At 35.8% G+C, this 27,893-nt stretch overlaps 1 protein-coding gene across 1 annotated transcript; it reads right to left on the bottom strand.

Annotated features, from left to right (window-relative positions):
- MEIOB (meiosis specific with OB domains) lies at positions 1-27,801 on the bottom strand. The gene is made up of 13 exons (XM_023521431.1): positions 27,757-27,801; positions 23,557-23,633; positions 21,892-21,949; positions 19,713-19,844; positions 14,344-14,416; positions 11,978-12,173; positions 9,672-9,772; positions 8,695-8,747; positions 8,515-8,610; positions 6,285-6,386; positions 5,554-5,707; positions 3,647-3,830; positions 1-111 (listed from the first exon to the last, which is right to left on the bottom strand). Exons 2-13 carry the CDS (start codon positions 23,623-23,625, stop codon positions 1-3), a joined length of 1,329 nt encoding a protein of 442 aa, XP_023377199.1. The 5' UTR covers positions 23,626-23,633; positions 27,757-27,801.
- Positions 27,802-27,893: the final 92 nt, after the last annotated feature.

The raw sequence follows: 27,893 nt of genomic DNA on the forward strand, positions 1-27,893 counted from the left end.
TTAAATACTTCCTTGTCCAGACAAGTTCCTACTTGCCTCAACAGGATCTGCAAGCTTACATGAGAGAACACTAATTCTCAATCCACCCCTTGCTCTGTGTGATAAAAAAAACTGTAGAGAGAAAAAAAGAGAGAGAATTAGTTTTAAAAATCACCGTGGATGTTAAGTTGAAAACCAATGGCCATAACAGAGAATACAATAGAAAACTGCAATGAATTTTTCTGACATATATTAACATAAACTTCAGTTAAAGTTGTAAGATGGAAAGAGTTCAAGTCTCAGGCAGAGCTTCAGGTAGAGAAATTACAGACCTGGCTTCTGACAGTGATTTTGTAAAAATCTGTGTCATTTTTTCATGATATTTCCCTCTGGTAAGAAAGTTGGGATTTCAAATCTAACATGGAGGGAAAAAGTGCTTATAGTGTGTTCAAACTACCAGTTGTGCTAGACATTAACTTGTAGTAGTAGTAACATAATCTGTTAGACTATAGGAATATGATCGTGAAGTTTATTAATAACAATATCTTATTTTTTACAATTAACAAAGCACTTTCACCAACATTTTATTTAATATAGAGTGGAAGGACATATTAGCTAGCCATCTTAATCTCAAAGACTAATAGGAAATATTGTACTAATGTCAGAAAACACTGTAGAAGACTTTGAAATGGGCAATAAAAATAAGTGGGCATCTTTCAGTGGAATGCTCCTCCATGGTCTGGTGTTGGTTAGAGCACCCTCCAAGATGTCTGAGTTTACAATGGTCTGCACTTTTCATTGCATAGGGCTGAGCTATTTCATAACTGCAGGTTGCAGAAAACTGATAGAGATACAGATGATGTTGTTCATAGAAATCCAAATGAATTCTGTCTAGGTTAAGATACAGTTGATTCTGCCCCATAGAAGAGCCCAGTGTTGCATCTATAAGCAAACTCATTTCAGCATTCCTAATTGTCTGCCTAGGTGTCCATTCTTCCAATTCTCCTTTGACCCCATTTTTTAAAAACACCTTACTGGTTCCTTTATTAATGAATTAATTAAATTCAGTCTTTGACATGTGTTCATTTTATTTTTGTATGAGAGTCATGGTTTTACCCTTTTGGGGAAACATTCTTTAATACTAGTATCAGACTTACAAGGACTTGTACTAACATCACCATGTGTTTTAAAACATTAAAATGAATATTTTAATGGTTCACTTTGCAGTCCCTCCAACTGAACCATTTTAAGTAGCCAGTGTTTTTAATTGAAATATGATGACTATGTAAAATGTCCAATCTATATAGGATACTTTGTTTTTATCATATTAGCAGAACAATGTAAGTCCTTATTTTTAAAATTACATGTTCTGGTTTATAACAATTGAAATTGTATTTGATTCTCATGATCTTTATTACATTTTGTGATACAATCATTTTATATCTGCTTAAGATTTTTGTTAAATCTTATTTAAATATCTTTTCAACTTATTCTTTGGAAAGGTAAATGTCCTTTTACTTGAGAGCAATTTGTTATTATATTTGAATCAAATATGGAAAACTGTAAGTAGGCTGCCATGAATTTATGTTTATCAAACTCATTAGCAAGTGGCACCACCTGTCTGGAGGGAAAACAAAGTTGATCTAGGATCTGAGTATATTGATTTGGGAATAGACAGTATGTAGGTGCTAATGGTAAGAGAGATGCAGTAATTTCTCCTCTTAGGCCTAGTAATAAAGAAGCCTAGAACCAAGGTCCTAGAAATATTGGTGAGGCCATTGATGACTCCATGTCTGAAACCTATTCAGATATGCTTGAGGCCATAAGGGAAGGAAGACACTGGAAAATAAGAAAACCTGCTTCTGAGGCTGAGATAGAGTGATGCAATGTTCTCAAAGACTCTTTTAGGGTATCCATGAGATTACAACTATTTTCCTAATAATAATAAGATGCTATTTGCTTTTTCACTCTCATTCTTTCACCATAATGCACTGTAGTTTTTCTTGAGGCTACGTGACATGAGATGACATCACTCCTCTGACTACTAAATGTAATGCATGCTCATGAATGTTTTAAATTTTCTCAATGTTAAGTTCTAGTACAGTAAATACCAACAGATATAACTCACTTAAACAAGAGCTTGAAAACTGTTAAGACTATAAAGGAGAAAACATTTGAGAATGATAGGAGGAGTAAAATAATGTAAGCAGTAGCCCTTTCTCACTTAGGACCTGGGGCAAGTCGCAATATTTCTTGGTCCCATTTTCCTCATTTGCAAAACAAGGGGAGTATGTCTCACTCCCTTCTCTACACTAAGATTCTAGGTTCCTCCAACACTGTAGTATTTGTTGCTAGTGCTGCAGGAGTCTGCTCTGATCAGAGTTGTAGGATCATAGAATTTTAGAGGCTTAGAGAAGTTAATTAATCTCCTTAGGGTCACGTAGGCTGAAGAATAGTAGAATGGGATGCAAACTTGAGTCTTTCTCACCCCAGCACTTAAGCATTTAACTATGCTATTGTATCCTGCTCACTGAAGTGAAGAGACTGCCATGTGGGTTGTGGTAGTAGGGAAGACCCAGCTTTGACTCTAAAGCCCAGTGCCTTGTCTTGGAGTTAACATTACTCGATATTTTCTTTGTTGATTTATTTCTTTAGTGTCATTTGTAACTCTTTTATGCTATATGAAAAAACCTGATTATTTCCATTGTTTCTACAGTGGTGAATCTTTCTGGATAGCTGGGAATTGAGCATTATTAAAAATAACAAATTCCTTAACTTATTAGATCATACTCTAGGATTTTCTTTTGTTTGAATATATAGAATAACATAGTTCTGTAAAATACACTAACTTTTAAATAAATTTTGCTTCTTTCCAAAAGAAATCTCCACTTTAATGCTGTTTTCTGTTCATCCGTCATTGCAAGAAATTCCTTTACCTGGTTTTAAAAAAAAAATCAAATAAGTAATTCCAAAGTATATATAGATAACTCATATTGATAACAATGTGAGATTTCAATTTGCTCATTAGAAGTGGGATTTTATTCACAGTAATTACATCTCAATTCTCTTGACAGAGGAGGAAGGCTCGAAACGGAATTTCTGAAGCCAATAAGGTGGCCTAGCACAGAAAACTACCTTTGATGAACTAGAAACCACTTGGAACTGAGGTTTAATGGTAAACTTCAGGAGCTTGTTTTAACAATAAAGAACAAGTACCCAAGCCAATTTCTATGTACCTCTGCTGTCCTAGAGCAGCAGATGGAGGATAACACTCCTGGCTGACTTTATACAGCTGGGTAGGTGAAATACAGCCAAACCCTCTTTCTGAAAGAGCTACCTCGTAACTGATCAACACCTCCAATGTGTTGTTTTATCCATTGTTACTTGACTATATAAAATGTCTTGTTTATTCTCCACTATAGCCCAGTGGAGAATAAACAAGACATTTTATATAGTCTATCATTATTTCTAAGTTAATATTAGCTATGATTTTAAAATATAATATGTAATTATATGTTCATTAAAGCAATGTATGTTTAAATCAAGATTGCTTTTTCCTAGACCTCTTTATTAATGAATTAATTTGTATCAAATATTCACCAAAATAACCTATATTGGGGGGGGGAGTGGAATAGTTCTAGGCACTTTTTCCTTTTTTGCTATTTACCGTGCAGCCCAAAGTCTCCTCAGCAACACTTCCTGTGAGACTACAGGAATGGAGGGTACCTGTGTGATCAGTAAGATCAATTAGCATATCGAAGCTCAGAAAAACAGATTTAAATCCTGAAGAATCTTTGTTGCAAGTTGTACAAGTGCTGGAAGCTTCATTTATAATATAACCACAGCCTGAACTGTAAAGGAAAAAAAATGATAAAATGTGAAGGCCCTAAGTGATAACTCTAAGCCCTAGCAGAATTATCACTTAAAAGTCTAAACTGGAGTAATTTCAGAATGCTCAGCACTGTGCAGGATACAAGACAGACATACAAAATTACGAGAAACAATACAACATGCATTCTTCCCAATCTCATTTTCAGTATTTGTGATTCATCTGAAACTTGGATAAGTTAGTTCTCTCACTGTCCTACCTTCTCTCATGTTCAAGTTCCTGCCCAGGCTCATTTCCTTGTTGGGGCCTTCCTTTCCTGCACCTCAGCCCTCACTCCTTCCCTTCTCTGAACAGCTGCAGAACTTATACTTCAGCACTGACTACATATCCTATCATATCCTATTCCTTGTTATTGCAGGTATGTCCATCTTATCTCCCTAACTTGGAGTTCTGAGGGCAGGAACTGTGTCTTCTGCTTAGAAAGCCTGGGTTCCTCAAATGCTCAATTGATGGTACTGTACTAGGTCTTCTGTACACCTACAGAAAAACCCTAGGGTTGGGCAAATTCACACCCTAAATGCTGTTTGTACTGCTAATGACACATTTACCTCTTTTTGAGTGGTAATTACATGCTATTCCATATTTTTGAAGCAGGCCTTACTTTAGCCAATTTGAAAAGGAAGACTAATACAAATTTCTCAAGTAGAGAGAGCAATCTGAAGATAGTGGTTTCTTATCTAGCCACAGATAATTTTTAAAGTAAATTCTAGATGCTTTTTCTCACATATTGATATTAAAGATGTAGGAAAAAATGAAGGAGACTGTAAAAATTGTTTAAATTTTTGAAAAATATTTTTCAATAAACACCTGCCTTATACAGCAGCCTCCATATTAGTTTTTTCAACTTTAATACAAAATCATAAAATGTTTAACAATCCATGGGCAACATCTTGACTGTGGTGGTAGGCATACAAACCTATACATGTGAAAAACTATACAAAACTTACTACACACACACACACACAAATGACTGCATGTCAATCTGGGAAATTTTGAATAAAATAAATGGATTGAATTAAAGTCCATATCCAGGCTATGATGTGATACTACAGTTTTTCGAAATATTACCATTTGGAGAAATTGCACAAAGTGAACATGGGCTCTCTCTTTATTATTTCTTAAAACTCCATGTTAACCTAAAACTATCTCAATAATAATTTAAATTACAAAAACCCATAGGGAGACCTTCACAACAACTTTTCAGATGTTTCTTACCAAGAATCTTTTGGATAAGATTATTAAACCTACTAGGGTTTACTTTTCTATGCAAGTAGATTATTTTGACCTATGAGAAGTTGGAAATCATATTCATCATGCAGTTGAAAATAATTTTCAAAAAATGCTGTCACTAGCATTGCTATAGAATGTGGCAACCAAAATAATTTTCTAGCACATTATAAAACAACAGTTTGTCATACCAGTTAAAAGTTTCTGGCCCTGTCATATCTTTAGAGTTTAAGACTGAAGAAACACAGTAAATTTTTACTCTAAAAGGCAATTATACTCTTTGAATCTAAATAGTTTGCCATAGAAACTTCAGTCTAAGTTATTTATACATTTCTCTCAAATATATAAACAGTTATGTCAAAGAATAGCTTAAACCTTTATAAAGCTTAAAATTTATTAACAATTTTTTTTTTATTTCTTACAAGAATGAATTTGCTAAAAGTAACTTGGCTGCTTACCATCTATTTCGAACTACTTTTATAGTTTCATCATCAATGTTCAGTGTAGAAATATAAGCATAAAGAATACCATAGAAAGGATCAGCTTTTCCTTCATTCTTCAAAGCTTTTATCTTTAACTGTTCAACTGTATAGACATCAACTATTGTATTTACTAAAAAAAAAAAAAAAGTTATTATAGAGCACGCTCTTTTTCTCCCTCTCTCTCTCTCTCTCAACACATATTCTAAGAATTCCAAAGGATTATTACCAAATAGAAAAGTTACTAAGTTCAAATAACATGTAGAAGCTTTAGTTAAGTAACAGAAAAATTATTATATTTGCTATATTACAAATGGTTATAGAAATAGACAAAAAGGCAAAAAAGTAAGCAAAACAAATAAAAGAATAAGAAATTAGTCCTTGTTAAAATGAAGAATTTGTTGTCATCAGAAGATGCCATTAGAAGAGTGAAAAGGCAAGCCACAGAGTAGGAGATGCTAGCAATCTATAAGGAGACAAAGTACTCATATCCAGAATATCTAAAGAAATCTTAAAAAGCAATAAGAAAAAAACAGTCAACTCAATTTTTTAGCTCTCATAAGATTGGCAAAACTTTTAAACTACTTTTAAAGGAGGAAATATAGCAGTTACAGAATAAGAACATGTTATCTTTTACTCAGTAAAACAAAACTTTACAGACCCAAATTTTGGCCTTTTAAAAATTCAAATAATATTTAAAAGTCACTTACAATTTATAGATTCTTTCAAGTAACTGTCAATTTCATCATCCACAAGATTTGTTTCTTTATTTTCTCTTATAAAATTCAATAGGATATTAGCTTCAGGTGTATCTTAAAGTGAAAATGCATAATAATAAAAAAAAGCACAAACTGACTACTTTTTAAATAACTGTGAACAATCCAAAATTTTTTTAATGGTAAAAACCGAAGATGATCAAATACAATATTAGGCAGCCATTAATAATGTGAAGTACCATTCTATTAACATGGAGATGTGTACATGAGATGTTGTAAATATAATGAACAGCTTACAAAACTATGTGAAACAATTTCCTTTCAAGTAAAAAATTATCTGGAAGAATGTATATTAAAGAAATTATTCTCTCTTATAAAACGATGAGATTATAGGTGATCTTTGTTTTCCTTTTTATCCTTTGATGTATTTTCTGAATTTTATATGTATTTCTTTTCTAAACAGAAAAAAAAATTCTTTTAAAGGTATTTGAAAGACTTTCTCCTTAACTTGAGATGTGAGTACTCTCAGTAATAATAGTCAGCTGGGGAGCCAGAAGGTAAGAATATGATTTTGGTAAAGGGCTCTTATGTGACTCTGATACCCCAATATCTGACATCTGATTGTCTTTTAGCCCTTGCTCAACCACTCTAACATTCTACCAATCATCCTGATGATGCTTGGACCCTGACTCCCTCAGGCAGAGTTATTTCTTCCTCCCTGCTCCCAAAAACACTACATGTCTTATCATTCTTCTTTTTCAGACTTAGACTGCAATTCCTTGTGAGCAGGGGTTTTTCCTTTTTATCTTTGTATTTCCAGTATCTAATACAAATAGTGACTGTTTTTCTACTCATCTGACCATCCACCCACTTGTGTCCTGCCTTGTTCCAGAAAGGATTTAAGTTATCTCAGTACTTGGTAAACAAAAGGCATTCAATAAATATTTGTAAATGGATGAATGAATGAATGTTTTTGAAACACTGAGAACTGCTGCACACAAGATGGGAGCAGATGCTGGATTGGGACCACAGAAATCAAACAAATGGGCTTCTTGGGATAGAAACTGGTAGGAAGAATGTGGTGTCGGCACTGCTGTAAAGATCCCGCCTGACAAGAGGGTCATCTGGGACTGTCAGAAATTCTGCCTTCCTTATCTGATGAACATTCTCAGGGCAGCGATAGCCATAAGGAAGCCTGAACTTCTTAGCTAGAATGAAAGCTTAAGCCATTAGGGGTTCTTAATTTCTACATGGCAGGTATAAGAAATTAGAAATAAGGCTGATTTAAACAAGCACTTTGAAATTCATGCACCCTTATAAGTACTCTCCATCAAATTTGTCTCCTTGAAAAATAAGGCCTTTATTCTAATAATGTTGGCATTGCTCACACCACTTTAACATTTCACCTTTGAGTCCGTTGACTATCTGTCTCATTAACTTAGTCTTGAGTTTTTGATACAATTATTTCTGTCAAGATTGATAACCTTTCCCACAGACAAACTTAACTGTCTTTTCAATATTTTCCCAGGCCAAATTCATTAGTAATTATACTTTTTAAAATTCTGATAATGGTTTGGTCAAAGATATAAAACTGCTTTACAGTTCTCGGTCACTACGGATGCTTTGTTATTGACCAGTAGAGTAAAGCTTATGTTCTAGATGACACACTACTATACTTGTATCTTCTTGAGCCTGTGAAGGATGATTTCATTTCTGGGAATTCTGTACTCTTCTGCAGTGTTGGGCTGACCTCTCTGCACCACAAAGCGCTCTGAGGATATTTAATGTCACCAATCCTCCATCTATCCAGATCCTGCTCCCATGATTTCATGCTGGAATGAGCTATAACTCCTTTTAATAACTACTCCAGTGGGCCTTCTGGGCATTTAATTACTCTATGTTCTCAGTGCTCTAGCACTAAGTTATTTAAGTAATTAAGTTATTTAAGCACTAAGTTATTTAATAAACTGAATTTATTTTAAATAATCAATAGTTTAGGTTACCCAATCAACAGCATTGATCTCTCAAAAATAAGTCTGTCTTTTCACATGTCTTCAGTAAAGATATAGCTCATTGTAAATTTTAAAGTCATATAAAACAATCTTTCACTTTTAATTCAAATGAAATCTAAGCTTCATTTTCATTCTTAAATACAGTACACTAATATAGGAATGTGTGATACAGTCATTCCCAAAGGGATAAAGAATTTCAGATAGCTTTTTACCTGGATTAGTTGTAATAATGGTTTTTGAGATTACAGTTGCTGTCATGCAGTTCCGAAATTTGTCAAAACTTATTCTTACATCTGAGGCAAATATAACTGTTTAGGAAAAAAGCCATTTTAAAATTATTACATGGAGTATAAAAATGACAAATATTGAACACAATCATTGAAGTATAATACCTGTTTCTCGTGGCATCCAGCTCTGTGCAAGTAGAATGGATTCATTATCCCAACTGCATAGTTTTTAAAAAGAAATGATAAAAATTGAATACATTAGACAAAACTGGCAGTGACCACATTATTTACCAAAGAAAGAATGCCTGAAGGCTGGAGTTAACTATCCTCCATGTGGTCAAAGGCACAAGTTAAGAATGTCAGCTTCTCCTGCATTTCGCAAGACTATACTATTTCACAGAGCATTTAATATATATTATGTGATCAATCATTCCTTCAATACCATTTATCTCTAACAACTTCAGCTCCATCAATTATTTCTTTTCTCGCTACTCAGGTCACGTTAGGCTAGTTAGAACTGAGTTGACTACAAATCTAAAGACTTTAAAGTCATTCTTTCGCACCATTAATAGAGGGCCCCCACAATGGATAAACTGCTCAGGAGACTTAATAGCTTAAAGGCTTGTTTCAAATTAAGTGCTTTGTTTGGTACTCAGGCATGTGAAGTCTAAAAGATGGCATGTTGTACCCTGCAGTGCTTCAGAATGTAACCCTGCCCTGCATCCAATACACAGGGAGTTCCACAGAACCCTGCCTGTGACAGTACTTGCTTTTATATCATTTTTCTATGGCCTGGATCCAGGGTCTTATCCAAGGAATCACAGAAAGTCTGGCATGTTCCTTATCAATGGGACCTAATAAGTCACCATTTGCTATAAAACAGAGTACAATAATATACCAGTCACAGTGAGTCCATCTAAGCAATCCCATGCCACCTAAAGATCTTGTTTTAAGGTAATCTTACAGCACAGACTGTAACAACTCAACATACAAGAGCAAGGTTTATTTTTTAAATATCATTTCTCTCCTATCATTATGCCTCTCCTGATGTGAAATCCATCATCTTTTTGAAAAAATAAAAATGTTCTATCTTGGTGATAATAGCAGAGATTTTATAGTTTGGAACAGATATGGGAGATTACCATATCATTACGAAAGAAGACTCCATCTCATCAAAGAGTTTAACTTCACACCTCTGGCCATTTCTTCGGTCTGAAGTTGTAAAGTATTTTGGTTCCCCAACCTTAGAAATTAAAAGAAATCATTATTCTTCACCTATAGTTGTAGAGGTACCTAAATATTTGTTGATAAAAATACTCAAATGTTTACCTTTTAAAATGCAAATTAGAAATATCACAATAGCAACAATCACTAATATATGGGATGACTTAAAAGCATATTCTATCTCTAAACTAGGTGTATTAAGCTGAAGTTGTTAAGTTACATGCTTCAATTAAAGAGAGGTACAGATATATGTGTTTTAAGTTAAGACTATGGAATTTTTTAAACATATCAGAACAAATGCACCATGAGAAGCCCCTCAGTGGCATCTATGTGGACTCGCTGAAGGTAGAAAGCATATTTTCAATATCTGTGTATCCCCATTACTTAGCGCAAGACCTGGCATGGAATCCATATGACCGGATGAACTCAGTCTTTATGAGCTTCAGTGTCCTCATCTTGCTAGTGCAGGTATGGCTATCTATATCTCCATTGTGCCTTCATAGGGATATAGTGGTGAGGACCAAATGAGGGATGTATGGGAAAGTGCTTTGACATACCATCTGATTCAGTCCATGCTATGGGGTAAGAGTATTGTGGAGATGGAAGTGAACTCAGGGGCCCTTCTGTCCCCCCAGGGGTTCTCAGATGGAACAGCAGAGACAGCTTCATAGCAATGGCCCAGCATGGACAATTAGCTGGCTACCCCCTAAGCCACTGTCACTACTGCACTATTGGCAGGGCTGAGGTCCACGGAAAGGAGCTGAGGAAAGACTCATAGCTGCTAGCAGAAGAGTAAGATCTAGAAAGAAAGTTGGAGAAAAGAACAGCCAGACTATGCGAGAGGCTTGCCATATCATTAGCACACAAGAAAACTGTATGAAAAGGAGTTTTAAAGTAAAGAGACCTAAGCAGAGGTAAAAAGGAAGAGAGAACAGGTTAAATAAAAATGTGAAGAAAGGAAATGTAAGAGGGATGGAAGGAAAATGGGAGAAGGAAGGTAGTGAAAACAAAGAAATAATGTAATCCTATGAAAGAAGATAACAGACTCATAGGGGTGGAGGTAGGGGCATAAAAAAAGCTGTTGCAGATTTTTGCTTATATTCATACTGAGTTTTAGAAAATTCTTTCTAAATTGTATTATAATGACATTATATAGGACTGCAGGGAAATTGAGAGATCTTATCCTGCCTTTAAGTAAGATTGAATCTAAATTGCCCAGAAAGTGATTTCTCCTATTTTTCAAGATTGTCATATTGAGTGTTTATTTTTCCATCCTGAATTATATTGAGTGTTCACTGTATGGCAGGCACTTGTGCTAGGCTGAGGCTAGGGTGATTAACAAAGCAGACATGGCCTCTGCCATCATGGGCCTGTCATTAGGTATAGTTGACTCTCTATCGGTCAATTATTTAATACAGAAAAGCAATTAGTAATTACTTACAACATTAACTACAAGTCTCTAAGTCAATTTCTGTGTGTGTGTGTGTGTGTGTGTGTGTGTGTGTGTGTGTGTGTGTGTTGACTATCATCATTCCATACACTGAGGAACTGGTCTTGCCCCTTTAATTTTCTTTGTGTACTTTATTTTGTAAAACTTTACTTTTGAGGTCCACCTCTCAGTTTCTGCCAAGTAACTTTAGTCTAATGGAGTTCAAAACTTGGGGCAATAGTCAAGTAAGAGGGAGATGCTGATGGAACAGATGGTAAAACACCCTCGGAGCCCCACAGAATATTGTCCTTCCCTGCTTTTCACCATGTGATGCCATGCAGTAGACCACCAGGCCCCTACTGCAGTACAGTGGGCATTCACACTCCCTCCCCCGACTCAGGAAAGCTCTAAGAACATGCAGAGAATTGATTCCCTGATTTATACAACTTACGGCCCTTTAAGGAACTTCACGGAAATCTTCAAGTCAATAAGTTTAGCTTTTCCATTTGCGTCTTTGTTTAAACCAAAGTATGAAAAGCTCTCATATAGTTAGCAAATCATTTATGAGTATGCAGTGTATTTAACATTCAAATACAATTTTATTTTGCTACTCATTCACAGACAAAATACTGCTTTCCCTTTAATGAGAAGTGGTACCATTTTCTTAATTCAACTAACTACAGATCAAGGTACAGAGGAAAATTTACTCCAGCTGGTTATTACTTTCCAAATACAAATTAAGTGATAGAACTCCCCCACCAAATTGAACTTGGCTTTGTTGAGGTTTTAACTTACCGACCTCACAGCTGCAAGCACATTAATAATTCTCCCATTAAGGCTGTGTCCATTTGCAACAATGTCACCCAGTGAATAATAATCACAAGACTCTTTAACAGGTAAGTGTATCAAAGAAAGTAACTTGGTGTCCACTTCACAACTGGAACAAACTTTCACTGTTGAGTGGTTCTCACTGAGCAATAGTTTACAGGCACTAAATTGTAAAACACACACAAGAAGTTAATATTAAATGATTTTGTAATAGAAAAATATTTCTAGGTTCACAGCTAAATTATTTTTTGTTTGTAATTTAGATTAAGAAAATTTATAGCTTTTACTCTTAGAAACATTGAAAAATGTAAAAATTTTTTGTCTAAAATGTATTTTCATTAAGAAAATGTTTTGAGGACCAATTTGTGCCTGAGTGCTAAGCATACTAGTTGTCTGACCTTGCCCAAGACACTGAACTTCGGTTTCTCTCTCTGTGAAAATAGGGTATAAAAGCACATGAAACCACAGCAGGGGAGGGGAAGGGGGGCTTGTTATCTGTATCTTTATGACACTGACCGCCCTGCCTATGGGCTTTAAATCAAGGACTATGCTTCACTTACTCTTGCAGTGGTCTGTATGGAGTAGATGCACAATATTAACACACTGAACTTAAATCAAGGAGCTCTTCCCCCTGTAGTTAATCAACTCCCTAGCCCCCTCCATGGAGCCTCTTTCCAGCGCTCTAATCCAGGCCGTCCTCTCTCTCCTCCCCCAATACTGCTTTAGGTGTTTACCTCATCACTTTTCACCAAACTATTGCACTCTCCCCACCTACAGTCTATCCTCCTTAGGTAGCCAAAGTAGTCTTCCTAAACCACATATATGAATATATTTCCCAGTTCAAAGACATTCCGGACTAACCATCACCGAAGAATGAAGTTGGTACAATGAGCAAAACTGTCTATGAAGCATCTCTGCTTCTCTCTCAGGCTTCTCCTGCTGCTCCCCTGCCCTTGCCCTGTATCAGCCATATCAGACTACTAGCTATGAAATTTTTAGACAAAAAATATAGTCAAACATCAACAATTTCATATGGTTCAACCTACTATCAACCATTCTGGAAAAGGCCATGTTTGTTCCCTCTGCCAAGAATGCTCTTCCCTCCCTCCCTTCATTCATTCATTCATTCCTTCCATAAATATTTACTGAGAGCCTACTATGTTCCAGACCATAGTCTAGGTATGGGGGATAGTGGTGAAGAAGAGAGAAGACCTTTGATCTCATGGGGTTCCCATGTGTGAGAGGAGACAAACAAGATAACTGATCAAATAGTCTCAGATAGTAATTAGGGTTTTGATGATAATAGCACAGAACAAAGACCTGGTAATGGACTGAAAGAGCTACTACAGACAGAGTAGATGGGGAAGGTCTGAAGAGGTGACATTCAAGTTGGCACTTCAATGAGGAGAAGGAGTAAATATTCAAAGCTGGTGGGAGAAGACTGTTCTATGCGGAGGGAAATGAATGTGCAAAAGCTGTTAGTGTAGAATGAGCCCCGGAAGTTCATAAAGTGAAAAAGAGTTCAGTATGGCTAGAGAGAAATGAGATCTGAGAGTCTGGTATAAGGTCAGAAAAATCAGCGGGAAAGGGTCAAGATGAGTGCATGTGTATGTGTACTAGAGCCCATTGTGCCCTACCAGAGCCCTTGACCAGCTTCGCCCTTCTCTCCAGAACTGCTCTCAGCCAGAAATGCCTTTGAAGTTATATCCCTCTTCCACCCAGGAGTGGGAGGTGGATTGTATTCAATGACTTGTAAACACAATGTACAAAAGCCCAGCCCCCTCCCTTCAGGGGGTACTCTAATGTGCCACTCATGCTCCAGAGCTCCCTCCTGAGTCAGGCTGAGACTGGGCTCCAGCTGAACCTGCCTCTTTGCTCAGCTTCCCCTCTGCCCTATCTTTACAGACTGCTCCTGAGAGCTCTCCTTCAACAACTCACTCACACAAAAATCCTCCTTCAGACTCTGCTTCCAGGGAACTGGAATTATCTTATGACAGTAAGACATGTAAGTAGAATTACATCTTGATATGAATATATATATTCACTTTAAGATTTTTCTTCTTACTGTTCACTCTAATGTGACTAGAGTCAAATTTTTGTAAATCTGAGAATGAGAATCAAAGTACTAAAAACAAAGCCATTTTTCATGTGATCCTATATCAAAGTAAATTATTTCATAATCAAAAATAAATATTGTGATGAAGAATTAAAGTCCTAATTTTCAAATTGAAATATACACCTTTCGTAAGCTCTCTGCTAACCTGATACACAAAAACCCATTAGCAATGATCACTCTAGTACAAAGCTTGCTGATCTTTGTGTGAGTTACTTACCTAGGAGTTGCAGGGCTGAATTTTTCTTCTCTTTCTAATTCCTTTCTTTGGATCAAGGGATTTTCAATTATCACTAACAAACAGAGGGAAAAATATAATGCTATTAAAAAAAAGTAACAGGATAAACAAAAAACAAGTGTACATAATAATGAACATTACAATGTTATTTCTAATTTCTGAGTTGGTGTTATATATCTTTCTCAATCATTTTCTTGTGTCACCATGAGAAACGGAATCCCAGTTAACATCTCCATCAACTTGATCCCAGATGCCATTTCTTATGCTTTGCATTTAAATCCCAAAATATGATCCACATCAATATTACTTTGTTGATAAGTTACACTTAACAATTGATTTGATTACAACATGCCCTTCTATAAAACAGTTACTGATCTTCACCCAATTCACAGTTGTCCTTGGAAAACAATATTGGTGGGATAGGAAGAACAATGCAAAATCCAGGTCCTGATTTGAGCTCCACAATTAATAAGCTATGACTTAACATTTTTGGGTTTCTATTTCCTTATGGTCTACCATATGATTAGACTTTTTGTGCTCTGTTTTGCTAATTGCTCACACAACTATTCCTGTTTTACAGATAAAGAAATTGAAGCTCACAGAGGTTAAATAACTATCTTGAAGTTTTATATTTAGAAAGTAATAGAGCTAGAATTAGAATTGTTCTGATTCAAAATCTGTACTTTTCACTCTACCACACTAAAATCTTATTTAGATTTATAATCATCAAATTTATGCTTTTAAAATCCCTTATCTTATTCATCCTCACAACCACTATCAACATGTATTTTAATACCAAAATATATTTTTAGCTTTGTCTACCTAATGTTTTGGCATTTATCCAAGAATGTTTCTAACCGCACTGGGCCCTATGATATCTGCAAAGTTTTCTGCCTTCAAGTCCATATGTTTGATTACCTTATTATTCAGTTAGAAAGATACTATATATAAACCTGGAAATTAATAATACAAGGCAATACATGATTAGGTGCTAAATAACTGGTTGCTTGATACTGCAGTATTGGAGAGTAGTAGTTTAATTATCTGCATTATTTTTTCCCTTCTTTTTTCTACCATGAAAGAGAACTGGTTATATATGCTTTCTTGTTGCTTATATGAGGCTAGAGCTGTCATCTATTGAATGACTAAATTCTATACTTTATACCAGGCACATTATCTCATTTGACATTCACAAGAATATATAGGGTATTAATTCGTAATGGAGGCCCAACAAGATTGAGAAATTTTCGCAAAGCCACAATGTGAATAAATATTGGAACTAAGATTTGTTTTCAAAGTCCTTGTTCTTTTTTGTTATGCTACACTGTATCAAAGGGATATTGGGGTGGAGAGAAGATGCAAAAAATTTTGTATTTTAGACTAAAAGTAAAGTTTCTTAAAATCTTAAGATGAATCATGGGGGATTTCTAAAATAGGTCTTAAACAACATCTAGTTCTTATTCAGGGCCATCTCACCTAAAATTGCGCTCTCTTTCCCCTTAAATAAGAAAGGGCGATCAGCCCATGCTGACACATAACTGTGGTGTCGTGCCTCTGGCATCTTTTTAATTTGGAGGTATGCTTGGATCCAGTTATGGCTGTCAAAGGCTTTAACACAGCCAACCAGCCTGGAGCTGAGCTTTACTGAATAACAGAGCCACACATCAGAATCACAGGGTACAGGAAATGAATGGTCCAGGACATAAATGGAAACTTGCATGAGACTGCGCATCATCAAAATCAATACTAACCAACATAAATGACTACAAGGTGATATTCAGTCAATGGTCACAGGATATCACACATACATCACACATACGCAGCAAGTAGACACAAGTAACTAATTCAACAAACCTTTCCTATCCTCCTCAAAAATCTGATACAGTATATAACTATTATTATCTTGCCAAACTCCCAAAACAATACTAATTATACAATATTACATAAGACCCTCCTGTCCACCACACATAACTAAACAAGCTCAAGAGTGGAACAGCATTAAAAGCCTAGTGACTAAAGCCATTTAACAGAAAACATCCCATCCCTGAAACAAGCATGCAACTTTAGTGAATCATTTTTCCTTAGACAGCTACTCTGCTAGATGTGCAATTTCCTTATAACATGGAACAACTGCATACCCATAAATATTAAGACTAACCCTCTCATCACTCACACCTTGCCCAGTTAATGTAGCTTAATAAATAGAAATACTGAAATACCTAGATGAGTATGCTTACTCCATAAACACATAGGTTTGGTCCCAGCCTTTCTATTAATTCTTGGTAAAACTACACATGCAAGTTATCTGCACCCCAGTGAGAATGCCCTCTAAATCAGCAGTCCCCAACCTTTTTGGCACCAGAGACTGGTGCTCCTGAGAATCTAATGCCTGATGATCCGAGGTGGAGCTGAAGCAGTGATGCTAGTGCTGGGGAGCAGCTGCAAACACAGATGGAGCTTTGCTTGCCCACCACTCACCTCCTGCTGTGTGGCTCAGTTCCCAACAGGCCATGGACCAGTACTGGTCTATGGCCCTGGGGTTGGGGACCCGGCTCTAAATCACAAATGATTAAAAGGAACAGGCATCAAGCACACTTAAATGTAGCTCATAACACCTAACTTAACCACGTCCCAACGAGAAACAGCAGTGATAAAAATTAAGCCATAAACGAAAGTTTGACTAAGTTATACTAATCAAAATAAGGGTTGGTAAATTTTGTGCCAGCCACTGCAGTCATACAATTAACCCAAATTAACAGACATCTGCATAAAGCATGTCAAAGAATCCCCAAACAATAAAGTTAAATATCAGTTAGGCTGTCAAAAGCCACAGCTCAGACAAAAATAAGCAAGAAAAGTAACTTTAAAATATCTGACTACATAATAGCTAAAACTAACTGGGATTAAATAGCTTAGCCCTAAACTTGTATAGTTTAAGTAACAATATTATTTGCAAAGTATACTAGCAATAGCTTAAAACCCAAAGGACTTTGTAGTGCTTTATATTCCTCTAGAGGAGTCTGTTCTATAATTAATAAACCCAGATAGACCTTACCAACCCTTGCAAATACAGCCTATATACCACCATCCTCAGCAAACCCTACAAAGGAACTATATATAATAAGCATAAATAGTCAACATAAAAAATATTAGGTCAAGGTGTAGCTTATGAGTTGGAAAGGAATGGGCTAATTTTCTAGTTCAAGAACACCAACATATTAATAAAAGTTCCTGTGAAACCTAAAACCAAAGGAAGATTTAGTAGTAAATTAAGAATAGAGAGCTTAATTGAATTAGGCCATGAAGCACACACCACCCATCACCCTCCTTAAATATCAGAACATAACCCAAACCCTATTTACAAATGTTTACACATATAAGAGGAGATAAGTTGTAACAAGGTAAGCAGACTGGAAAGTGCACTTGGACAAATCAAAGTGTAGCTTAGGTTAAGCACCTAGTTTACACCTAGGACATTTTATGCCAAATGACTGCTTTGACCTAATATTAGCCTGAACCACATTAAACCCAACTTCTATGAATAATTAAAACAAAATCCAAATTTACTTAAAATTAAAAGTATAGGAGATAGAAATTTTACCCGGAGAAACTACCGTAATGTAATAATGAAAGACAAATTAAAAGTAATAAGTAGCAGAGCTTACCCCTTGTACCTTTTGCATAATAATTTAACTAGAATAACTTAGCAAAGAGAACTTAAGCTAAGCAACCTGAAATCAGATGAGCTATCTATCTAAGAAACAGCTTTACAGAGCAAACTCGTCTATACGGCAAAATAGTGAGAAGATTTATAGATAGAGGTGAAAAGCCTACCAAGCCTGGTAATAGCTTGTTGCCTAGAAAAGAATTGTAGTTCAACTTTAAACCTTACCTAAAAATATAACAATTCAAATGTAGGTTTAACGTATAATCTAAAAAGGTACAGCCTTTCAGATACAGGATACAACTTTACTAGAAAGAACAAATAATACCACAGTTGGCCTAAAAGCAGCCACCAATTAAGAAAGTGTTTAAGTTCAACAACCCAAGTGTCTTAATCCAAATAATAAATACTAACCCCTAACCTAATACTAGACTACTCTATTATTAAGTAGAAGAAATACTGTTCATATGAGTAACAAGAACAATTTCTCCCCGCACAAGCTTATATCAGAACGAATAATCCACTGATAGTTAACAATAAAATAAATACAACAATAGAACACTTATTGGACAAACTGTTAACTTAACACAGACATGCATCCAGGGAAAGATTAAAAAAAGTAAAAAGAACTTGGTAAACACAAGCCCTGCCTGTTTACCAAAAATATCATCTCTAGCATCTCAAATATTAGAGGCACTGCTGGCCCATAAAATTTGGACTCTCTTCATTCTACTTTTGAGTGCCCAAAGTTACACAAGGCATTCAATTATCATCAGGCTTGATCTTGTTAATGTGACAGAAACTTTCTTCCATATCAGTTCTATACCAAATCTCATCAAAAATTCAAGTATTATCTTTTCTCAAAATCTATTTAGCAGCCTTATGTTAAATTACAGAAACAATAGAGATTTATATAAACTGAAATATGAAATAAACCAAAGATCATAAAGCTATCTAGTAAAAATGTGACTATCACGCTTGTATGTTTGAAGGAATAATGCTGAATGCCTTGTATTATACTTTTAATGCATGACTTTTTTCTGATAAGATCCTTGAGAATTATAAATTGTGTCTTAAAGTAGTCCCCCTTTGTCCATGGTTTTTATTTGCATGGTCTCAGCTACCTGAAGTCAACCAAAGTCTGAAAATAATAAATGAAAAATTCCAAAGGTAAACAATTCATAAGTTTGAAATTGTGTGCTGTTCTGAGCAGCACAATGAAATCTTGAGCCATCCTATTCTGTCCCTCCTGGGATGTGAATCATCCATTCCTTTATCTAGCATACCCAGGCTATATATATTTCCCCACTATTAGTCACTTAGTGGTGTCCTGATTATTAGATCAGCTATCAGATATTTTGAGAGAGAGACCACATTCACCTGTTATTGCAGTATATTTATTACAGTTTATAAATGTCTTGTTATTAGTTATTATTATTTCTTACTAAGCCTAATTTATAAATTAAAACTTTATCATAGGTTACATGTATATAGGAAAAACCAGTGTATGCATATATGGTTTGATCTGCAGTTTCATGCATCCATCCACTGGTGGGCCTTGGAACTTATCTGCTGTGGATAAGGGGAACTACTGTATTTCATTTTGACTCACTCAGTGTAGTTACCACAAACATATCACAGGAAAAATACTATAATAGAAACAGTTTAAGAATAAATGCCAACTTACCACACATGCCAACCTTAAAGCTATTAGAAAGTGATCTGATGTAAACTTCGTTGCCCCAGGATGTTGCATTTACAAAATGGGTTGGTGAATCACGAATGGTGAAACTGAAAGTGTACCTTTCTGATCCAATATCTGAGGGAAAACCAATGTTTTAATTTTTCAAGTGAAATGTTTAATTGTAGTTTTGAACAATATTATTAAGATAATAAAAATAAACACATAGTATAAAATATTATATCAGATATAAATTCTGTAATAAGTTATGTTCCTATGAATTCAAAAGTTGCCAAAGTAGATAATCATCTCACTATTGACTCCTCTTTTCCCTTTCCTCAGTTATCTGTGCATTTCCAAGGAAATGACACATAGGCTTGAACCATCCATATATTAGCTTAAATTCTCCATTTCTTTCTTATTGTTACTGTTTTATTTAACCTAAGTCAAATTCAGATCTAAATTAAAAACAAATGTGTGCTACTAAATGGCACCACTAGGGGTCAGCAAGTACATTTTTTCCAAAATAGAATTTCTATTGTTTTTGCTAATTAAAAAAGTAATACACCCTTACATACTTATACAAATTATAGACATCTACTGAACTGTAATTAGTGTTTACCTCTGGGGCGGGGACTGGGATGGGAAGAGTTGGAGATTAAATGAAGAATTTTACTCTTCAACTCTATGACCTATACTGTTTGAATTTTAAATGAAAATATATTAATTATATTTTTCTTATTTGCATATTTGTTTAAGTCAGTAAGCACATTTTCTCCAAAAAAATACTGTCTACTTAATCATAAAAAGTCATCAAACACTACAGAAGTGGTCTCCTACATCACAGTCTTATGGTGAAAATTATATTTCATCATTTAATTTTGGCAAATATTTAAATACTGACTTTTTCCTAATTCATGTGTTTTAAGTTATCCCTTTTAGAGCTTAGAAAACAGACATATAGACTTTCTCAAACTAGTCAAATGGCACTTCTGATCTAATTAATTATGATAAAGTGAAGACACAAACAAGTATGGATAGGAGATAATATCTTTGCTATTTATTTCAAAAATAATAACAGAATATTATATAAAATAAAATAAAAATAAAGGTACTTATCACTATAACATAAGTCATATAACAGTCACAATTACTCAGGTGATTCAAACGAAATGTTTTCTGCCAAAATTATTAGCTGACTAGAGCTCTGATTCTCTCAAGCTATATAGAAGCATTTACACTGTAACATTTAATAAACACCACTGCTACTTTAAAAGCTCATAGTAGTGAGTTGCTAGTTTTGGCATGCTATATTGTAACTACAAAAATTTGAAGGCGAGTTGGTTTTAAAAATCCAGTTTTAGTCTTGGATTGTTTCCATAGTCCTAAAACTTTTGCACAGTTCAACCAACTCAATAAGAACCATTAAAGCCAAAGTTAACTGTATTTTTCACAAATGAAAATGAATTTTTTCACTGAATTGCCTGGTTGTTTGAGTTAATATGTAGATATTGTTGTCATACTTCTCTCCCTCAACAGTACTCTACCATGACATATCCCTGCTGGAAAACTTCCCTCTTTATCACTTTGTCTTGTTTGAGATTTGCCTGTGTACCTATGTCTCTCAGGCTGAAAGTGATAGTTAACATAGAGATCTTATTATGGGTCATATACCCTTACAGGTATGAGCTCACTTCATTCTCATACCAGTTTTATTTATTTATTTCACAGCTGCGCATAAGATCGATTTCAGATCACTCAGTGACTAAGTGAGCTCAATCAATCTAGTTCCAAGTCCATAACCTCAACACTATGACACCTGAAGATGATATGTGACTACAGTTGCCCTCTGCTACCTTCATACTGGTCTTTACACAGTGGAAATACTCAATAAATATACACCGATACACATTAGTGAGCAGACTAATTTAACAAGCTATTTCGGCATTGTATACACAAGTCTTTAAAATTGTTTGAGAAATACCAAATAAAATCAATAAAAAATATTTTAATGTTCTTACACATACAACCTTAAATTGAGTACTTTTACCATACAATAGAGAACATGGCCATTTCTGTTAAGGAATTAAACAGGCATGAGAAATTTAATCACTTAAATATACTTTGTTGTAGTCATAAGCAACAATTGATAAAAAATGAAGCAAAGAGTTAAACAGAACTCAGCTTTTTCTGTCTGGAAAGCCTTTGACATCTGTTTTTCCAATAACTATACCGATTATTTTCTGGAAAACAAAAAGGTTATTGAAGATGACTATTAAACACAGATGTAGATGGTAAATTTAATTTCATGTGCTTGTTATATTTTACTGGCTCTAATGTACATTCTAGACTCAGAACCATTTATATGTATTTATCCAGACAAATATCTAAAAGAACTTCATAAATGTTCAATTCTACAAGGAATAGTACAAAGTAACAAGACAGTTAACTGCTATTACAAATAAAATCATTTAAGACTTAGTGTGTTTTTATTTTATTTTCAGTCACTAGGTGGAGCACATTAACTGCTCTATGCTATAGATCCTTACTGAATTCATTTAAAGCACATGTATAATGCAATTTAATTTGCTATGGTCTTCAAAGCTTTCTTTTATGTAGGGTTTTCTAACAATCCACATAAAATTGCTTAACTTCTTAATCCAAACATGCTGGACAGTAATATAAATTAGACTGCAACAAAACTTATTGCTGCTAATAAATCTAAGCTCTAAAGTCCTAGATCTCAAATCTTAAACTTATTAACATCTCCTTAAAATTTTTAATGTTCTCTTTAGTGACTACCAAAGAAAGATTAAATATTTTAAAAGTGCTTTAAGAAATAATTACCTTTTTCTGAAAGGATAAACCTAATTTATATTATTAATTCTAGCAACTGATTTTAACCTTGTAACAATTTGTTACGTTTAAAATACATTCACGTTTTTAAAACTACCATATCCTAGCTGAGCTATTAGCTAGTCTTATTACATGTAGACGCACTGCTATTATTTATTAAATTCCATATGCATGCTGATCTCACAAAACTTTGTTGGAAAAACACAACTAATGGAAATATTGAGTAAAACTTTCTAATTCAAGAGGCAATTATAACAGTTCACCTTTCAAGAAAAAACTACAATAGCAATAATTATTTTAACAGTAATAAACTTTTATTTGCAAATTATTAATTACATATAAATTTATCCCATTTTTAAAAATCTTATTTGCAAATGCCAAATGTAAACAGCAGACTGCTCAGGAGCAGGGAAGGTAAGAGAGTGTGACAACTGCTTTACAAAAGTTCTTCACCTTGGGGATGATTCCACTTACATTTCTTTTAAATAAATAAGTTTTAGTATATTTAAAATTATTGCATTCTCCCATAATCCTTTCCTCCAAAATGAATTTTCATATAATCATTTCAGAAATATATGTTGTGTACCTTTATATCATAAAAGCATCATAATGACAAGTATTTAAGTCTATGACTTGGATAATTTGAGAATAGATATTGCTGAACAAAAATGTATTAATTTTACAATGCTAAATTTGAGTGGTTATTAAATATTTAATTAAAATAATATAAATAAATTTTGGATCATTTTGAACAACTTCTAGTCATATCTGCAATCTCCTACTCTACAAACTAAAGTGAGACTAATATTCATTTAGCTGGCATAAATATAAAGAAGTTTAGGGGTACTTAATATCTAACAATTTTACTAATGCAATGAGTACCTGTATATTTGTCAATTCTTCAAGCATGTGTCAAAAGAATCAACAATGTTGACATATTACCACATAAAATTTCATTATAGAACAACCAAACCACTATATCATTGAAACTTACCAGATTAGCCATATTTGGATGCAGATCTGAAAGTGTAGTGAAGGTCTTCGATGCAAAGAAGTTTGCCATACTTTTATCTGAATTTTAGAAGATATAATTTAGATGCATAAATTAAATAACTGAAATAAACCATGGAAAATTCCAAGATTAAAAAAAGAATTTTTTTAGGAAAGCACTGGATATTTTATTCAATTTTTGGTAAAATGTTTTATTACAACAGTAAAATGTAAGTTAATACAGAGTCAACCTGTATAAAACATGTTTCAAAATGTCCTTTTATAGTTTTGAATACTGTTAGGTATCACTTTTTAACTCCATTTTCCCAAAACGGAAAATTTTAACAATTATTGAGCACTCTACAAATTTAGAGTTTCAGATGAAAGATGACTCAATGGAACATTTATGGATTTAAATACTTATTAGCATAAAGCCTACTTTTAAAAATAACAGCAAAACTCTATTGTAAATGCTTCAAGTCATGCATTTGGTTAACACTGTGTGGGGATAGGTGGTGACTTTAACCTCACCTCTGGATGGTAAGCTCCATGAAGGCAGAGGTGGTGTCTAAGATATTTTTATGTGTGTATTTCAACACTACCTTGTACAGAAAAAGCACTCAATAAATATCAAGTGAATGAAATGGTGTCTTGTCCCTCAGTATTACCACTATAAAATATTTTAGTGTAGTTAACAGTTGTCAGCTACACCAAACTAGCAGATTTACTTGATTTTATTTGATAATACACGGCCTTTTAACTGTAAACATCTCACCTACAGGCTTCGCTTTCAGGACATGCCTATAACAGGTTTCAGAAAGCCTGTGAAGTTAGTCAAATATGATTTTTAATTCCAGCATCACTAGTTTGTAATCAAGTGTTTTGACATTATTGAGTTTTAATTTCCTCATCCATAAAATGTGGATATATCTACCCTAAAAGGTTATGAGAATTTGAAATGTACATAAAGTCCCTAAAAGTTCACAGACTCTCAACAGATTAGAACACTATTTTTCATTCTTATCCAATGCAATGATTTCTGCATTAGAGGCCCTCTGGTGCCAGAAAAAATGTACTGGGAATTAAGCAGTTAGTTTCCCACTCGTTCTTTGGCCTGATCTGGATCACTATGCAATTTCAGTCTCTGAAATACTTGCCAAACCTTGACAGATTCTATTCATTCATCCATTCATTCAACAAGCATTTACTGAGAGTCCAAAGTGCCAGACACTTGAGGTTGGAGAGGATGAACTATTCAGTAGCTGGATTATGTATAAAAACACACTACCTACTTACATACTAAATGAGTTCTTCAAATTTTTACCTCTTAATGTCTCTTAGTGGTTTGGTCACTAACTTATGTGATATCCCATGAACTCTTTGAAGTTTCTTCAATTTCTACTATTATTCAAAATATATGGTGATATATTTTAGTGTCTGTCTACAAAGAAATGACAACTTGCTTCCCTACCTGGACATTTTGAGAAATATAAAGTTAACATGATACTAAAAAAAAAAAAGTTAACATGAAATAAAGACTATGTTATACAGAGATTACATCATTCATCAGCAACTACCGTCCCTTCTACTTTCCAAATATATTTTAAATGTCTTCTTTTCTCCATCTCCAATGCCACCTTCTCAGCCCAAGACTCAGTCATTCTTCACCTAAAGTATTGCGATCACCTACCTGGTTTACACTTAGTTTATTCATTTAACACATGTAGGTTGAGTGTCTGATATGTATGAGGCCCTGAATCAGGATAGGGTAGAGCTGGGGCTGGTCCCCACCCAGGGGGAAGCAGAGGGATGGAGGGGGCAATTGCCACATACTTTGCTGACTTTTTTTCCCAGGGCCAGGAAGGGGTGTATATGTGTCTTCCATGTGTACTTTCAATTCCTGTCAGCGCAACAATTGTTCATGGAGGCCTGTGTGCCAGGTACTAGTGCCCCAGAGCTACCTCAGACTCCTGCCATCAGAAAATTATATTACCATCTACTTGTCTTCACTGACACGTCTCCTGACTGCCCAGGTCCAAAGCAACCTTCACCAAATCCTGTCAATTCTTCCTATTTGTTGAATCTGATCACTTCCCATCTCCCTGTCCTGCTTCCAGTCTCTGCTTCCACTTTTGCCTCCTCCATCTCTTCTCCACATGAGAGAATTCTTTTAAAATTTAGATCATCTCTTCCTTGCTTTAAAATCTTCCAATCACACAACAAATTAAAACTCTTTGCTATAGTCTTGCAACTTCCAGCTAATATGGCCTCTGCCTGTCTCTTCATTTCATATCACTTCATTTCATATTACATCTCCCCCCTGGATAACCACTCTCCAGTCATACTAGCTGCTCTCCTTTCCTCAAATGGGACCTGTGGCCTTGGCACCCTCCCCAATCCCACCCTCAGATTCTCAAGATAGGCTCCTCAGCATTCTTTGGGTCTCTAAGAGAAGCCTTTCCTACTACCCTACCTCAAGAATCAATCCCCCAGCCTCTATTTCCCCTCTTAGCATTCCTAATTCATAATTGTTGCTTGTGTACTGTCTTTCTCCATGATAACAAAACTATGCCTTATCTTGTCCCCTATTGCGTCCTACAGTGCCTAGTTTAGTGCCTCATGCATAGTACCTGCCAGTTATTTGTTAAGAAGAGTCCTGAAATCAATTTGATTTGCAATTTGAGAATAATATTTCTACAATTAGATTTTCAGGTAGAATTTTAGTTAACAGCTCATTTTACATTTATATCAACTATTTAAATTATGAGAACAAGTTAAGTTTGTATCTTGCTATTCTAGACAAGTGGAGCTTCCAAGGAGTGCAGTGGTGATGTTCCTGTAACTGTCTTATTCTATAGACTGGTAAGGGTTTAGATTACTACAAAGGTCTTCTTTATACAGTCATTTTTGTACATGGAACACTCTCGATCCTCTCATCACAAACCACAGACGTTGTGACAAACTTTGGTAAAATTGATCATTTCTCTCATGGAGGAAACTATCTTGTTTAACTATCTCTATTAATCCAATTCAAAAAGGTCATTTTTACTCCTGCTGCGTCAATGGGAACTCCGCAAGTCTTGCATTATGAAATTCTAGCTGACTTCCAAAACACCCTGGGGTGTCCATTAGAAAACTGGCCGGCTGGCCATCGTGCTGAAGAACTCCACATCATGGAGACAGGACACTTGCTAGTAACCTTTCAAGGTAGTTTCAAATTTTCTAACTAAATACTGCTTTAAAAGGAAGAGAAAACTGCATGACCTGCATTCAAATACCATTTTCTAAAGTTTATCATTTCATGCCCTCCTCAGATGTTTGCACCTTACAGATGACAAGTCCACACTCAGCAATTCTAAGACAGGGCTCTAAAGCGGCGGTCCCTTAAAACCGTGGGTGACATACGACTGACTCTCTCCGTTCATTAGAGAACGTATTTTTATGATTCCAACTCTGTCTTCCTGGAAAAGGCCAAACTGTGGAGCCCTAACAAGATTCGGGATTCCTAGGGGTGGAGTGAGGGAAGGATGGGTAATGGAAGGAGGGGTGTCTAGGGTAGTGAAACTCCTTTGTGGGGCCCTGTCACCGTGGACACTTGTCCTGACGCATTTGTCGGACCCACAGACTGTCTAACCCTAGAAGTCAACCCTAACGTAAGCGATAATAGTATCTGGGTGTGGAATGTGTGCGCCTAATTTACGGTGACGACACAGACGCGTCTGTCGGCGCACATTCACAGACGCGTTCCACACGGTTCCTTCCACAGGACACGCGTATTTGATGGAACGCTGTCCCCTCGGATTCCGACTGTGGGAGAACTTCGACTGTGGGAGACTTCCGTTCGTCAGTCCGTCCGCTTCACAGCCGCCGTGTCCCACACACCCCAATCCGCCGGCTTCCGACGGCGCGAGGCCACGGGTGAGCAGTGGGTCCGCCGAAGACTGAACCAGGCCTCGCCTTCGAGACCACCTCACCCAACCCGCAGCAGCTGGGAGGCCGCCCAGTCCGCGGACGACACAGCCCGGAGCCCCGCCCTCAGGAGCCAATGAGAGCCTGTTGCCTACCGCCCCCAACCCGCCGCAGCCACAGGGCCGGGCCTTCACCTCAGCCGTCCGCGCCCGCCACTCCCGCGAGCGCGCCCAGAGCCTAACCGCGGCCTGCCACGCAAAGGCCCGGCCCCGCGACTGCAACTTCTCCACAGCACCTTCAGCCCACAGAGCAGCGGAGAAACCACCACAGCCGAAAGACCGCCGCGCGACCGTTAGCGCCAGCCCCGCCCCGCGTGCCCGCCTCCGACTCCGCCCACGTATAGACTCCACGCCGGCCCCGCCCCCCCCCACG

Source organism: Pteropus vampyrus, unplaced genomic scaffold, assembly GCF_000151845.1.
Source record: "Pteropus vampyrus isolate Shadow unplaced genomic scaffold, Pvam_2.0 Scaffold303, whole genome shotgun sequence".
Lineage (NCBI taxonomy): Eukaryota > Metazoa > Chordata > Mammalia > Chiroptera > Pteropodidae > Pteropus > Pteropus vampyrus.